The sequence below is a fragment of the Trachemys scripta genome, chromosome 3 (genome assembly GCF_013100865.1).
Source record: "Trachemys scripta elegans isolate TJP31775 chromosome 3, CAS_Tse_1.0, whole genome shotgun sequence".
Lineage (NCBI taxonomy): Eukaryota > Metazoa > Chordata > Testudines > Emydidae > Trachemys > Trachemys scripta.
In genome coordinates this window covers 140,728,384-140,743,630 of record NC_048300.1, presented here as the reverse complement: position 1 = coordinate 140,743,630, position 15,247 = coordinate 140,728,384, and the positions used below count along the sequence as shown (strand labels likewise).

At 38.4% G+C, this 15,247-nt stretch overlaps 1 protein-coding gene across 1 annotated transcript in view; it reads right to left on the bottom strand.

Annotated features, from left to right (window-relative positions):
- ME1 (malic enzyme 1) overlaps positions 1–15,247 on the bottom strand; it is a 312,509-nt gene that overhangs the window by 127,654 nt on the left and 169,608 nt on the right. The window contains exon 6 of the mRNA XM_034766123.1: positions 722–825. Within this exon, the coding sequence (XP_034622014.1) occupies positions 722–825 (104 nt within the window). The remainder of the gene's footprint in view (positions 1–721; positions 826–15,247) is intronic.

Genomic DNA, 15,247 nt, shown 5'->3' with positions numbered 1-15,247 from the left:
GGAGAGAGAAACTAATGTAAGGAAACCCCAAAACATGTCTCCTGGGTTCAAACTGAACAAGTTTGGGACAAATAATCATTTTCCAAGACTGGACTGAATCAGTAAATTTGTACCCCAGTATTTCTCACACCTTAATTTATCTCTTTGAAACTCTGACACCACATGCCAGTGGGTCTGACAATCTTTCTGCTGGGCCTCACTGCAGAAGCTCCTGGAGACACCCCTTTCTTTGCACTTGAGTACTCGACAGATTCTTCTACACCTGCAAAATCTGAATAGTTCTGAGATTTCAAATATACATGGTGCACTCGAGGCACAAGAAATAGACAAGCCTTAGAGTACAGCAGATGGGTTCAGATCTCATTATAGTTTCAAAGATTGAGGTGGGGGAATTGTTAGGCTGCAATCTAATGCCTCAATCGAAACCTTGAAAGACCAGAACTGGTTAGCACACCTCTAAAGCTTACTTGAAATAAGGTTAGTAATTTTACTACAAAAATTTAATGAATTCACAATAACTCAGTATTTAAGACAAAGTTGACATAATGGATCAAATCTTAAAAATAATATACATAGGAAGTGAAAAACAAACTCCAACAATTTCCTCATTTCCTTCCCAATCCACTTAAAAAAAAAAAAAAAAAAAGAGTGGGATACTTTCTCCCCTAGACTGAAGCTCAATGGAATACAGATGTGTGAATAAAACAAATATACTGCCTACCTGAAAGTCACAGCTTGCATGAATTCATCAAGAAGGTCATTATAAGCTTGACCCCTGACTCTTTTGTGCCTCAGTCCAATATATAAGGGATCTTTTAGCAACTCCTGTTAAAGAAAGTATGAACTATTAATAAAACAAGTTACAGTTGTTTATAGTCTGATAAAAACAAGGAGAGAGAGAGAGAATGAACACAATACAGTGTTTGAATATTAATGGAATAAATGGGGTATATATCCATTTATCCATCAGCATATAAAGACTGAGGAACTGCAACAAAGAGATTAAAGAAATACTCAGTTGTATCATGTGGGCAATAGAATGAATCTGTGTCATTCCCAAGTGAAGAAGTAAAGGTTTAAGTCAGGTTTCACAACTTCTAGTACTGATGGAAATAAGTCAGGACCCTATTATAAACCACATTCTTTTTTTTAGTATCAGAGGGGTAGCTGTGTTAGTCTGGATCTGTAAAAAGCAACAGAGGGTCCTGTAGCACCTTTAAGACTAACAGAAGTATTGGGAGCATAAGCTTTCGTGGGTAAGAACCTCACTTCTTCAGATGCACTTCTTGTGAGGTTCTTACCCACGAAAGCTTATGCTCCCAATACTTCTGTTAGTCTTAAAGGTGCCACAGGACCCTCTGTTGATTCTTTTTTTTTAATACTTCTCTTAGTTTAAAGAATAGCAAGGAGGTACATAAAAAGGCAAATACTGGTTTTCCTCATAACATTTGCTTTTCATATGTCAAGGTTTCATACAGTGTTTTAGATTATAATGTAGGAGTACCAGCATGCACAGTATCCTTTCCACAGAGAGTAACCAAGTGCAGCCTTGCCCACTACTAAACTAAGCTAAAACTGTGGTTTTGGATTATTCTTGTTCAATGAACAGTGTATTTCAGAGGTAGCATATCACATTTTATGTTCTGGTAGCTATGTTGTCATTAAAAAAAAGACCAAACTACCAGTAACACAGACTTATATTTCCGTATTATTACAGATCTGTCACAGACTCTTGGCTCTTTAGTTTCTGTAAGAGGTATGATTTGTCTTGCTATGGCACTAGTCCATATAAACATGGTTTCAAGATGCTCATTCCCGTCATTTGGATTCCTGGTATAAACTGAGTTCAAACTGTTAGCCAGTCTGTGGCTGTGAGATCTGCCAGTAATTGCTTCTTTTTGATGCTTCTTCTGCTTTGGTTTTTAGATGAGCTAACACTAACTTTTTATGTTCACAAGTTCACTGCTCAGGAATTCTTATTTTAGGCAAAAAGTAGCAAAATGTCACGGTCAAAACTTTCTAGAAAGAAAAAACATGAGTCCTTATTTAGCTTTATAAAAAGAACTATGTTAAATCATTTCTCTTGCTATATGAAAAATGGCTTTAATATGCAAGAGAAATATTCAGTTACAAGAAGCATTTATTTCTTTAATAAACTTGGGTATAGGAAATGTACATACTTTTTAGATGTGAATCAAGATTTGGGTTTGGATAAATTATTTAGCCAATTTTTGACCAAAATTAATACATTTTGATGCAGCAAAATATTTTGTCATATCTATTCATGGCTAACTAATGAGGATGAGACTTTTGAGGAACACAGTACCTGCAACATAGCTAACTTGGCAAATTCTTTTCCTCTTTTTCTCATGTCAGTTTCATCTCAGACACTTGCACCCTACCCTGGTGTATCTGACTCCTTTTCTCATTCCCTTATCTCACTCTCAGTACTCCTCTGTTTGTTCTCTCCTGATCACCTTACTCTGGTCTTTCCTTTGGGGGTAACCTCCTTCACTTCATCAGCTTCAGCGTTTCTCCCTTGGGTGGTGGTGGGTGCCTGGAGTAAACTAATCTGACTCCAGAATATTTTTTTCTTCACTCTGGTTTTATATTTCCTTATTTACATGGTGGGCCTCAGGATGGACCCTAGAAGTTCTCTTAAGCAAAAACACTCCCCCCCCCCCCCGCCCCAAACTCATAATGCAAACAGAAATACTTTTCCCTGCCCCCTCTACAGGGTATTACCCTGTTATGTTGGCTCCTAGTCGCCAGCCCTTCCCCCAAACAGCTGTTACCTTCGTTTCTTTCCCTATAGGGAGGGGAGACAGCCTTTCCTTCCTCCTGCTGCTGCCACTACCCCTGCTGCAGCTTGTCTCCCATCTTTGTCCTCCTCTTTCCCATCAGAATAAGGGTTTTTAAATGTCTCTGGTAGCCCTTAACTGGCCTCAGGTGTCTCTAGTTAACCTATGGTAAACTTTTTTCAGCTCATAGGGAACAGAGTCTTCACCATTCTAGGTCTGATATATTTGCCTTCCACCACTCTCTTATATTTGTCAGGACTGACTTTGTCACACCTTCTTTTGCCTCCAATGGATCTATGAGAAGTTCCAGGATGTTCTTCCACTTTTTTTTACACACCAATATGAACACAATTGGGCTTAGGCTCATCCTGATCTGTTGTGGTCGTATTACAACCTGGGGCTTTCTGTTGAGAATGCTTTCATGCTGGGCTCTGTGGGATTACCTGATCACAGCATCTGTTTTTGTGGGTTATTGAGAGACTAATTTCAAATGCCTTTCTGAAATGTTGATGGAAACTGAATTAGTTGGGGCTAGCTGAAGCTATGTTGCACTGAAGTTGTGTAAAGGTCAGTCGGGTACCAGTTAAAAAAAATTATCATTACATTCAAAGGAAGCTCTTTTATTGTTTGATAAAAGTTCAGCAGTTGAATGGCAGCCTCAAGGATCAAGAGGATGAGGAAATTATACAAGTTACACAGAATTTAAGCTACTTTGCTCAGTGCAGAAGGGAACAAATTAGTCATTGAACTAATCTTACCACCTGCTTTCCATCCTCATTCTCCTTGACTTTACAGCAGCTTTTGACACTGTCAACCACACCCTACATCCTGAATCTCTGTTCTCCACTGGCATTCATATCTCTGTCTTATGACTCTCCTTCTACCTGTCTTATTGCTCCTTCAGTATGTTGTTTGGAGGGTTGTTGCTGGCCCCCTCTCCACTTTTCAGTGGGTATTGCCCTAGGCTCCATCTTTGGACCCCTTTTTCCGCTTTCTACACTCTCTCTCTAGGTACTCAACTTCAGAATTAGCTGTGACTCCTGTCTTTATGCTGATGACTCAAATCTCTCTCTCCATTGACAAGCTGTCTTCCTCAGTCCAATCCAGCATTTCGGTCTGTCTTTCTGGTACCTGTTTTTGTGGATGTCAAGTCAACATCACAAATTCAGTATGGCCAAAACTGAGTTCTTGATCTTTTCTGTCAAAGCCCTTCCTTCTCCCACTTTTCTCTATCACTTTGGACTACACTACCACCCTTCCCAGTGATCCAAGCCTATAATTTGGGTGCCATTTTTAACTCAGCCTTCTCTAGACCCACACATTCAGACAATGTCTAAATCTTGTTGCTTCTTCTTACACAGTTCTAAGATAAGGACTTTCCTCTGTTTACACAGCTAAAACTCTCATCCAAGTCTGCAACATTTTGTGTCTTGACTGTGGCAAGACCTTCTTTCTGGCCTTAACTACTGCAACCTTCCTCCTTTCAAGTCCATTTAAAATGCTGCTGCCAAGATCATCTTCCTAGTTCATCACTCTAACCACATCAATCCCCTTATTTCAATCCATTCACTAGCTCCCTCTTTGCCTTTGCATCAAACAAGTTTATTGTTTTTATTTTTTAAGGCCCGTCACAGCTTATCTAGTCCCATCCTATCTACCAAATTTAGTAACTTATGATACCAGCCTCCACCTTAATTCTGCCAACATTCCCAGCCCTTACCACCTGTTACAAGATTGTTCTCTCTCCCTCTATAAATAGTTAATAGATAAAGTGCCCACAGATGGTGCTCAAGAATATTCAGTATAGTTCCTTGGTTCTGTAGGACCGATAAAACTTGTTGCTGTTATTGTAAATGGCTTCTTGTGTACAGCTCTTTACATGGAACCACTTTACATGGAACTCTTACCATTACCTGCAAGTCTTCTTCTCCCTAAAAGCTTTTTCCAACTCCACCCCTTATGCATAGAAAAAACTCTCAGACATAAGCCATACAGCTACTACTTTATTCTCCTTCAAATCATTCCTGTAGACTAACTCTGTTGTGTTACCTAAAGAACACACCCTGCTGATCACAGCTAGGCAGGTGATGAGCTGTGACTGTTCTCCCTCAATCTTACTAATGTTTCCATACTTCACCTTACCTCTAGCCTAATTAAAAAACAAAACACAAAGAAATAAAACCCAAACAATAAGTCATGTAACTAACAAGGCTGCATTAATTCTTCACCACACTCATTTGCTTGTATTATAACCCCATCCCCTGACTTTTATCTATTTTATCTCTCAAGACTGTAAAAGACCCCCCTCTCTCCAGGAAAAGGATTTTCTCATATTTATGTTTGTACAGCCCAACAGAGCCCTAATCTTGATTGAAGTCTTTGGGCATGATCATAATAGAAACATTTTTTTACTATCAATAATAACAACAACATATTGTGAATAAAAGCTTTTAAGTATGAATTGAGATCTACAATCTCAAAACGATTTTGATAGCTAGATTGATGACAGTTTACCAGAAAAATCAGATCGCATTGCCAGCATATTAAGTGATGGCTTAATTTAATATAATTGATGTGACTTCTCATTTAAGAGTAATCTCTAGGAAAAACAACACCACAGATTCAAAAACAAGGAATTGCATGATTAGGTTTGGAAGGATTAATTTTTTATTAGTAAATGTCAGTAAACAGAAATTTCACTATACACACACAAACTGCCAAAAAATTTCCATCAATAATTATTATTATAATAACTGAAATGTACAGATAGGTAAAGTAAAAAAAATGCTGCTTGAGAAAGTTTGGTTTTAAGGGTATTTGCTTTATATATTTTGACATGTGATGTTGACAATTTGTGTTTTAATGTTTATAAAAGCTTTAACTTTTTGAAGTTCAAGGTTTACTGTCATTAAATAATTTTCTGATCCCCGTGTTGCCTATTCTTTCCTGGGTGTCTGGCTGGTGATTCTTGCCCACATGCTCAGGGTTTAGCTGATCACTATATTTGGGGTCGGGAAGGAATTTTCCTCCAGGGCAGATTGGCAGAAGCCCTGGGGTTTTTCGCCTTCCTCTGCAGTGTGGGGCACAGGTCACTTGCTGGAGGATTCTCTGCACCTTCAAGTCTTTAAACCACAAGTTGAAGACTTCAATAGCTCAGACATAGGTCAGGGGGTTGTTACAGGAGTGGGTGGGTGAGATTCTATGGCCTGCGTTGTGCAGGTCAGACTAGACGATCAGACTAGACGATCATGTCTATGAGTCTATCCCCCAATAATTTCCTAAAACCGTATAAATGTAAATGGATAAATGTTGAAAAAAATACTTAAAAATAAACAATCGTACACGTCAAAATTATAAAAAACTGAACTCTGACAAGCCTATGTATGATGTATCTTAACAAGCTCATAATTTATAAACATTACACCAGTGACAAAAATGAACACTGCATATGCAGAATAAAGACAACATAACACTGTTAATATCTAGGTTTATAAAAACTGAACAGGAAAATAATTTCTCCATATTACATCAAATAGCAATAAACCATACCTATTTGTCAGACTAGCTTAGATAACCCCAAATGGTTAAGTATCAGAGGGGTAGCTGTGTTAGTCTGGATCTGTAAAAAGCAACAGAGAGTCCTGTGGCACCTTTAAGACTAACAGATGTATTGGAGCATAAACTTTCGTGGGTGAATGCCCACTTCGTTGGATGCATGTAATGGAAATTTCCAGGGGCAGGTATAAATATGCTGTCAAGAATCAAGTTTCTTCATGAGGTTGATAGATTTCCATTCCATACGGCTAAATGCAGTGCCTTGCTGCCATCATGTGCCAGCAATGCCCCTCTGCCATGTACATTGGTCAAACTGGACAGTCACTACGTAAAAGGATAAATGGACACAAGTCAGATATCAGGAATGGCAATATACAAAAACCTGTAGGAGAACACTTCAACCTCCCTGGCCACACAATAGCAGATGTAAAGGTAGCCATCTTACAGCAAAAAAGCTTCAGGACCAGACTCCAAAGAGAACAAATTTGACACCATCAGATCAGGATTAAACAAAGACTGTGAATGGCTATCCAACTACAGAAGCAGTTTCTCCTTCCTTGGTGTTCACACCTCAACTGCTAGCAGAGGACCTCACCCTCCCTGATTGAACTAACCTCATTATCTCCAGACTGATTCTTGCCTGTATATTTATACCTGCCCCTGGAAATTTTCATTACATGCATCCGACAAAGTGGGCATTCACCCACGAAAGCTTATGCTCCAATATATCTGTTAGTCTTAAAGGTCCTCCAAATGGTTAGTTTGTAATAGAACCAGAAACAATGGGTTTAAACTGCAGCAAGGGAGGTCTAGGTTGGACATTAGGAAAAAGTTCCTAACTGTCAGGGTGGTTAAACACTGGAACAAATTGCCTAGGGAGGTTGTGGAATCTCCGTCTCTGGAGATATTTAAGAGTAGGTTAGATAAATGTCTATCAGGGATGGTCTAGACAGTATTTGGTCCTGCCATGCGGGCAGGGGACTGGACTCGATGACCTCTCGAGGTCCCTTCCAGTCCTATAATCTATGAATCTATAATTCTAGTGGTGCTCAGAGTCAGTTTTAAGTATATGCTGCTATTTCCATTATAATCAATGTTTCCAGTATTTTACCTATAGACATTCAATTAAACTGAGAATGTGGCTCTTCAATTCATGCGTTTTCAGATTTAATTAGCTATTAAGCATTGATTAAATGAACTTCTAACTACTGTGCACAATTATTTACAGAGGAGATTTTTCCTACTTACTATACAGTCAACATACTTTATTTGAAAAACTTGTCATTTGCCTTAAATAACTTTATCTCAATATTTGCAGTATTCCAGGAGCATGTTTAACTGCTTTGTTCAACTGAAGCCTATGTAAATTTGCTGCAGAATGCTGCACAGTATTTTTAAAGTTGTGTAGGAAGTGCTCTGCCTTTGCCACATTCCATTAAGACCACTGCTGCTTTTTTTTATTTTATTTTTTTAAAGAGCAGAAATATTCACTGAAGACTATGATATTTTTATAATCATGATATGCACAAGACACAATATATAGAATTCACGCTATGGACTCAACCATGGCTTTGCAACGAGCTTAACGCAAGGGACAGAGTGTTTTTGCACTGTGCCTGTAGCAGTCTGGAAGAGTGTCTTCCTATCAGTCCCTCTGCTGCTCCCAGGAGGGGAAAACTGTGCCAAGCCTATAGCCACTAGTTCCCTGGCTTGTAAATGCAGCTACACTGACATGCGGTAGGTGACGAAGCTTTGGTTCCACCCGTTCTCAACCCTCCAATTAACCTGCATGATAGGGGGGTCATAGTGGCTCTCCAGATTGTGTTTCCTCTCCCAGGTTAATAGCCGTGTGCCTCCTTACAGCCCTGCACCACCACGTCTGCCAGGCCACAACGTGGCCCTATATAGTTAGTCAGCATGTATAGTTTATCCCCTTTCAAATTTCAGTAACTCATATGCTTCATCCTCCCCCACCACCAGCATGCATTATGATTGGTAATTTTTAAGATATCTACTGAAGGAAAATACTTTTTTCCAAAAGCAGTTGTTTGTTCTATCCAGAGCTCTGCAAAAAAGTTTATTTTTTCATGTCTCTAATTTTAAAATTGTCAAACCAAGTTAAATGAAGTGTTTCAAAATATTTCATAGCCAGATTGAGACAATTTGCCAGGTATTCAGATTGAAGCCAACTTTTGCTGAACTATAAATCCATGAAAATCAAGATATACAGCATAAATGCTGACAAATCCTTAATTGTGTAGTTAAGCTTTAGTGCAGCCTTCAGACACTGTTTTCAAGTTCCCTTTGCTCCCTCACCACCACTATATCTGGTACACTTGCTGGTATCCACAGACGAATAACTAATATAAGGGAATCAACAAATAGTGTCAGCCTAATCATGCTTGTATGATCACAACACACACACACACACACACACACACACCTTTGCAGAATGTTAATGAGGCACCCTTAAAAATGTAATTAACTTTATGTCCACAGGGCTCTTTAGGGTTTTCAGTTTGGGTAGAGTCTTATAAGCATAGGCAGTTAATTCAGCAATACTTTTTGGTTGAAAGCCTGTACAACTTTTCTGAGAGCTTGAAATTCTTTTACAGCTCAGTGCATACTTCTTCACAAAAGTGTTACAGTTCAGCAAGGAACAACCAAAAAGTTCCTTTAAAGTCCTGTTTGGAGTAATGTATGGTGAAACACAGATAGGAGAGAAAATAATTAAGCATTCAACAACTGAAAAGAACAGTGGTCATTTCTAAGCCGTGAATGGCAAACTATTGTGCAACTTCTCTTTTTCAAAAAGGCACTGAAGAATAAATAAGCTGCTTAAGCACATTATCCTGTTATTCAGGTCACAACAGTGCAAACTAGATCAGAGGGGTTTTTTTTAAACTGTTCACACATTTTGAGAGATTAGCATATTTACCACTGACTATTTCATGGCTTTCAAAGCCGATTACTGAAAAGAAAATTCTATACTATAATCAAACATGTCAAGCCATGATTACTGGATCCTTTTCCTCAAGTGAACAAAAGAAACTTGAACAACAGACTTCTTGTAGAATTTAAACCTTTTTAATGTTCTTCTGGAGATTTAATCTCCTTCAAACTATAATTCACCTTTCTCTGGTTAACAGATTTGTTGTGTATGTTAAATAATATTTAATGAAAACTTCAAACTTTATCCTTGTAAACGTTTTCCCCCAAAAGGGCTTAATTGAGATTCTTTCACTTGAAAGATCACATAGATCTACTTAGAATTAGCTGTGTAAAACAACAAAGAGTTCTTTGAAGCACCACCTGAACATATTAAAACTGTAATGATCTCTGAGGTTGTTTAAAAAAAAAAAGGCAACTCATTTATATTACTTGTGCACACAGAGCTAAGAGATCAGCAAGTCATCAAGGTTCAAGAAAGGCCTGAGCTGTACACCTGGCTCCAATTTAGATTCAGGAGCCAAGCCAATGACACAGTAGATTACACAATTGGTGTATTTCATCATCAGGGAATGAACATGCTGAAATACCATCTCTATCTATGAACAATATATGAATTCTGGTTGATTTTATTAAATTGCTGTGTTATTGAATGCCTCAATATATGTGTAATCCACCATTTCTGTGCCATGCATCTCCCAGACCAAGAACAATAGACAGTTGTTAAATCTTGATGGTCATCCATTCAAGTGGGAGCATCTTAGGACAATAGGCTGGCTGAAGTTAGGAGAACCAGTTTTCTCCAGCTTTTGTGCAAAGGGCTGGGGTTTGAAGGAGTAGAATTTTTCCAAAAGCAACAAAGAGATCAGATGTTAGCACTGGGTTTTAAAAACCAGAGCCTGAGAGACTTGGGGGGGGTGGGGGGGAAGGCGGGAAGAGAAGTCAGAGGAAGGACTCACAGGAGGAACAAAGACACAAGCTTTTGGAAGGAGAGGGTACATTTCTGATGGCGAGAACAGCCAAAGTCCAAGGAAGCTGGCTAGAGAAGAGAGAGGACAGACTCCATGACTGGGAAGAAAAGCCTGACCTGGAGAAGGGGAGTCCCAGAATGGGGAGCTGGAGCCCAAAAAGATACAGTCCCGGTTCTGAAGAACACTCCAGAATGGTGAGGAAAGTGAGGCAGGGAATGGCATATGGACCTCTTATTGTTTTTGTCTGGATCTGTATATTTCTTGCAGTACCTAAAGTAAAGAGTGACTGATTTTGAAAGCTTTGTAAAGCCCTGTGTTAAGTCCTTCAACTATCACATGTCCCTGAAAAAGTAAACTGAACACCAAAGTAAACATAAAGTTGATGTTCTGGGAAAAGTTTGCTCAGAAGTCTGGGGGAGCTGGCACTAGTCACGGGGCCTAAGGAGTTGGACCATGGGGTCTCAACACTCAGAAGGGAATGTGAGACAAAAGATCTGCACCTCAAGAATGTGCCTAGAGACCTAAAGCCAGAGGCAGTGCCTGGACTCTGCTCAGTCTCAGGCAGTGAAGAGAACACAGGTCCAAGATATGGGGACCCAAACACAGTAGCCTGGTGAGTGTCCAGCTCAACCAGGGCCATCTGTACTCAAAATTGGTATTGAAATATATCTTTGGAACAGATACTTTCATTTTAAGCAAACAGCCTCCCTGGAAAATCAGAGGCATAGGACCCACTCCTACAACATATTGAGCATCTCCACTCATACTGAACTCAGAGGAGAGTTCTCAGAATTAGTGCTGAGTGAATAACTGATTTTTTCATTCAGTGGCCAAACCAAAAACCGAAACTGACATTTTTCTCACCAAAATAAAAACAAAATAAAATTGTTCAGGTTGAACCAACATTTTCAAAACAAAATGGTTCATTTTGAAATGAAATGTCAAAATGGCTCATTTTGATAATGTCAAATCAAACCATTTTAACTTTTTCTAATTTCCCCAAACCACCAAAACTATTCACCAAATTTTACCTGAATTTGTAAATAGTTTTGGTCTCCCTGAAACTTCATTTTTTGGTGAATTTATTATTCTCCAAAAAATTTGTTTTGACCAGCTCTAGTCAGAATCCCTTAGGAGTTATTCAGCATTGCAGATTGCACCCTTAGGCCATATCTACTGTACAACCACTATAGCAGCATAGCTATGACACTTCAGCTATAGCACAGTAGTGCTGCAGTGTAGATGCTACTTACATCGATGAAAGCAATTTTCTATCAATGTATTTAATTCATCTCTCTGAGAGGCATTAGCTATGTCAAAGAAGAATTCTTCCATTAACCTAGCCACATCTACACCAGAGGTTAGGTCAACCCAACTATGGCACTCAGGGCATGAAATGTGTCATAGATCTGAACAATGTAGCTAGAGCAATCTAATTTTTAAGTGTAGACCAGATCTTAGAGAAGGCATTAGAAAAATGATGGGTATGCTGCAGCTCAAAGGAGTATAGCACTTTAACTGGAAAAAAATCCTCTTTCTATAATCTCAGTTTCTTGATTCTTTATTTCTGAAATAAATTGTTTTCAAGAACAAAAACGGGTGTTTAGAATACACAGGGCACCTGATCATCCTGAAATACAAGGAGTCATGCTCTCCAGTATTTCAAATATTTAAATTTTTAGTGATTATGCAATACAAGTTTATTTTGTACAGTGCATCACAAACAAACTACCACACAGTATTTTACAGATTTAAAGAGACTGTCAAAATAAAAATCAAATTTTCACCGTTAGTAGAGATAGGGTAGAAATTAGAACTGGTCAGAAAACAGGAAATTCCAATATTTTGAAGTTTGTTTTTCTTCTGAATTGCAACAAAATGCTGAAATTCCAAAATACACTGTAGATTGAAAATCTACAATTTTGATGCAGAATTATTTAAATGTTTTGATGTTAAAACATTTCATTTCAATAACATTGAAACATAATATCATAAAATATTAAATAGAGATTATATATAATAAACATTTTAATATAAAAGTCTAAATGAATCAAAATCATAGTCTAAATGAAACATTTTAACCTTATCAAAACAAAACAAGAAAATATAAATGATTTATTTTGATTTTTTTCTTTCAGAATTTTGTTGAAACAGACATGCTCCTGCAGAGCATTTTTTTAATGAAACTGCACATTGTGATGGAAAACAGTTCCATCAAAAAATGTTCAACTGCATTTCAAATGCAGCTAATTTCTTTTTTAATGTTAGCGGCAAGACTCTGCATTGCACATTACTGGAAAAATTTCATTTCTATGGAATTGTGGCATAGTAAAATATGGACTCTCCTTCTGTTGGAAAAGCTTTCACACCAAGTGCATGTACAAGAGAAGGGCCAAAAAGAACTTTGGTCACCCTTTTTAATATAGTCAGAGGAGGAGAAATCCCCAGCCAGTAAGCCAGAATCTTTAGTCAGATTCTTTGAATATTAACCTGATCCTGAATAACTAATAAGTAACATGCAATATAGTTGCATTCATATTTAATGTAACTTTGTCTTAATAAAAAGTTTAATTTTTTTTTCTGAGTAGCTCTAGTAGAAAGAGAAGGATGGATCCAAACCCCCCAAACTTGGAGGAAATATAAATTTGAATCCAGATTTACTTCTTGGCTTATAACCATCCCTTGTTACTAGTAATGTAAGAGTCTTATAAAATGAAATAATGTTTGCAAATGTAATTTATATTTTTCCATTTATGCTGTTTGATTCATTATATACTTTACTGGGCAGTTAAGTTCTATTGGTAAGGTTAATTTTCTACCTACATTCATTTTACTTTCTGTTTCACAGCCATTAATCTGTTGTATATCAATTTTCTGCCCTTTATGAACTGTTAACAATGGTAAAATGTTTTCATTTAGATCAGTCAAATGTATAAAACCAGCTCAATTCATGTTAGGGTCTGAAAACTCCCCTCTTTTTAAAGTTTCAGAGTAACAGCCGTGTTAGTCTGTATCCGCAAAAAGAAGAACAGGAGTACTTGTGGCACCTTAGAGACTAACAAATTTATTAGAGCATAAGCTTTCGTGGACTACAGCCCACTTCTTCGGATGCAAACTTTTTAAACAAACTTATTTTGCGGCCTAATCTTCTTAAACAAAGCAGCAGATGCTATACATTTCAGAAAAACTGTGGTGTATATCATTATAGCCAATCTATTTTTTTTAAGGGTTCCTACAAGTAGGCTTCCAAATCCATATTTGGAGACCTAAATAAGTTGCCTGATTTTCAGAAGTGCTGAGAACCTTTCAAATATCATTGTTTTCAGTTTCAATTAGGGGGGCTCAGAACTTATGAAAATCAGTCCCTACATAACCAGGGGGCAAGAGAATTTAAGAAGCTGTTTTATCATAAAACATTTTTTTGGGGGGGGGGGGAAATCTTATGCTAATTTATGAAATTTGTCTTTTCTGAAGTTTTTTCTTTGAAGCATGTCAGCTAGCTGTGTCATACATTTCCTAGCCTAGGAGGGGACCACGGACTGGAGCGAAGGGTAAGCCTTTACCACCACATCTCCACACTGCATAAGGGATCCCAACACCAGCAGGAAACATCAGCTTTGGAGGATCATTACTCTTCATTCAACCTGCTGAACAGGCAGGTCCTGCTGTGGGAAGGTTGGTCTCTCTTCACTTCTCCCTGCCAGACAAGGGAACAAATGTGCAAGGACTTTCCAGCTTTCTGCAGGGGACCTCCAAGTGGAATAGAGTAACACTGTACTCCCAAAAATGGGAAGTCATGTAATCCATGCCTTCTGTGACAATAAAATTGTTCTAGACGTACGAAAAGGAAGGAATATAAATTTTAAGATGAGACTCAAAAGGGATGGATGTTTAGCCAATGTACTAATAGTAAAATTACCAACCCAAAGTAGCTGCTGAGATATATTACTGGCATATGAGGGAGGGGCAAGGGGACAGAACTTGTAGTATACTAACCATTTTTCCATCTGTGACTTTGAAAGCACCATTGTAACCTATGCCAACATGGGCAAAATTCTAGGCCTGTGTTATGCAGGAGCTCAGACTAAATGATCATAACCCCTTCTAGCCATAAAAATCTATGAATATATAACATTTATTAAAATAAAATTATGCTTGAAGTGAAAATGATTTCCACAGAAAGAGACAAAACACTGAATAATGTAATATATTTTTATTTTGCATGGTTAAAATAGTGTTTCAAAACAAATCTACAGTAAATAGTTTGACATTTGACAAAACATTGATACAAATAAAAAGGGGGGTGTGACTGATGGAGGGAAATAATTATGTAAATCAAAAATAATTTTCTATCTTATTTTTTCATGTCTACATATGTGTAGTCACCCCCAACTAGTGTTTTGAACAACTCAACCAGATCTCAGATGGACTCTTTTCAAAGCCAGACTTGATTTGTCCAACTATGCTTGTTCTCTCCTTTTATAATGCAGCTTATCTTTTAATCAGTTTGACCTTTAAGCCTCTTGTTTGCCTTCTGCTCACTAATTTCTTAATCTAAAGAGAAACTAAAGGTTATAGCTCTCACTAGACAAACTCTCCCCCTGACCTCCTCATTTCCGCTCATTCACTTTTTTCCCCCTATACTTTTAATTTTCATTCTCTAGCCCTCTCTTTGGTTAATACTACTGCATCTAATCCTTCTGTATCCTTTCCCCATCCATACAGATTAATTCACATGTGCAATCTTCTTAGGGTTACCATACGTCCGGATTTTCCCGGACATGTCCGGCTTTTGGGGGCTCAAATCCCCGTCCGGGGGGAAATCCCCAAAAGCCGGGCATGTCCGGGAAAATTGGGAGGGAGGGAGGGCTCGGCCGGGGCCTCTTTGGCCGGGGCCGGTGCGGGGCCGGGCCGGGGGCATGGTGCCGGGCCGGGAGCCGGGCCGGGCGCGCGGTGCCGGGCCGGGGTCAC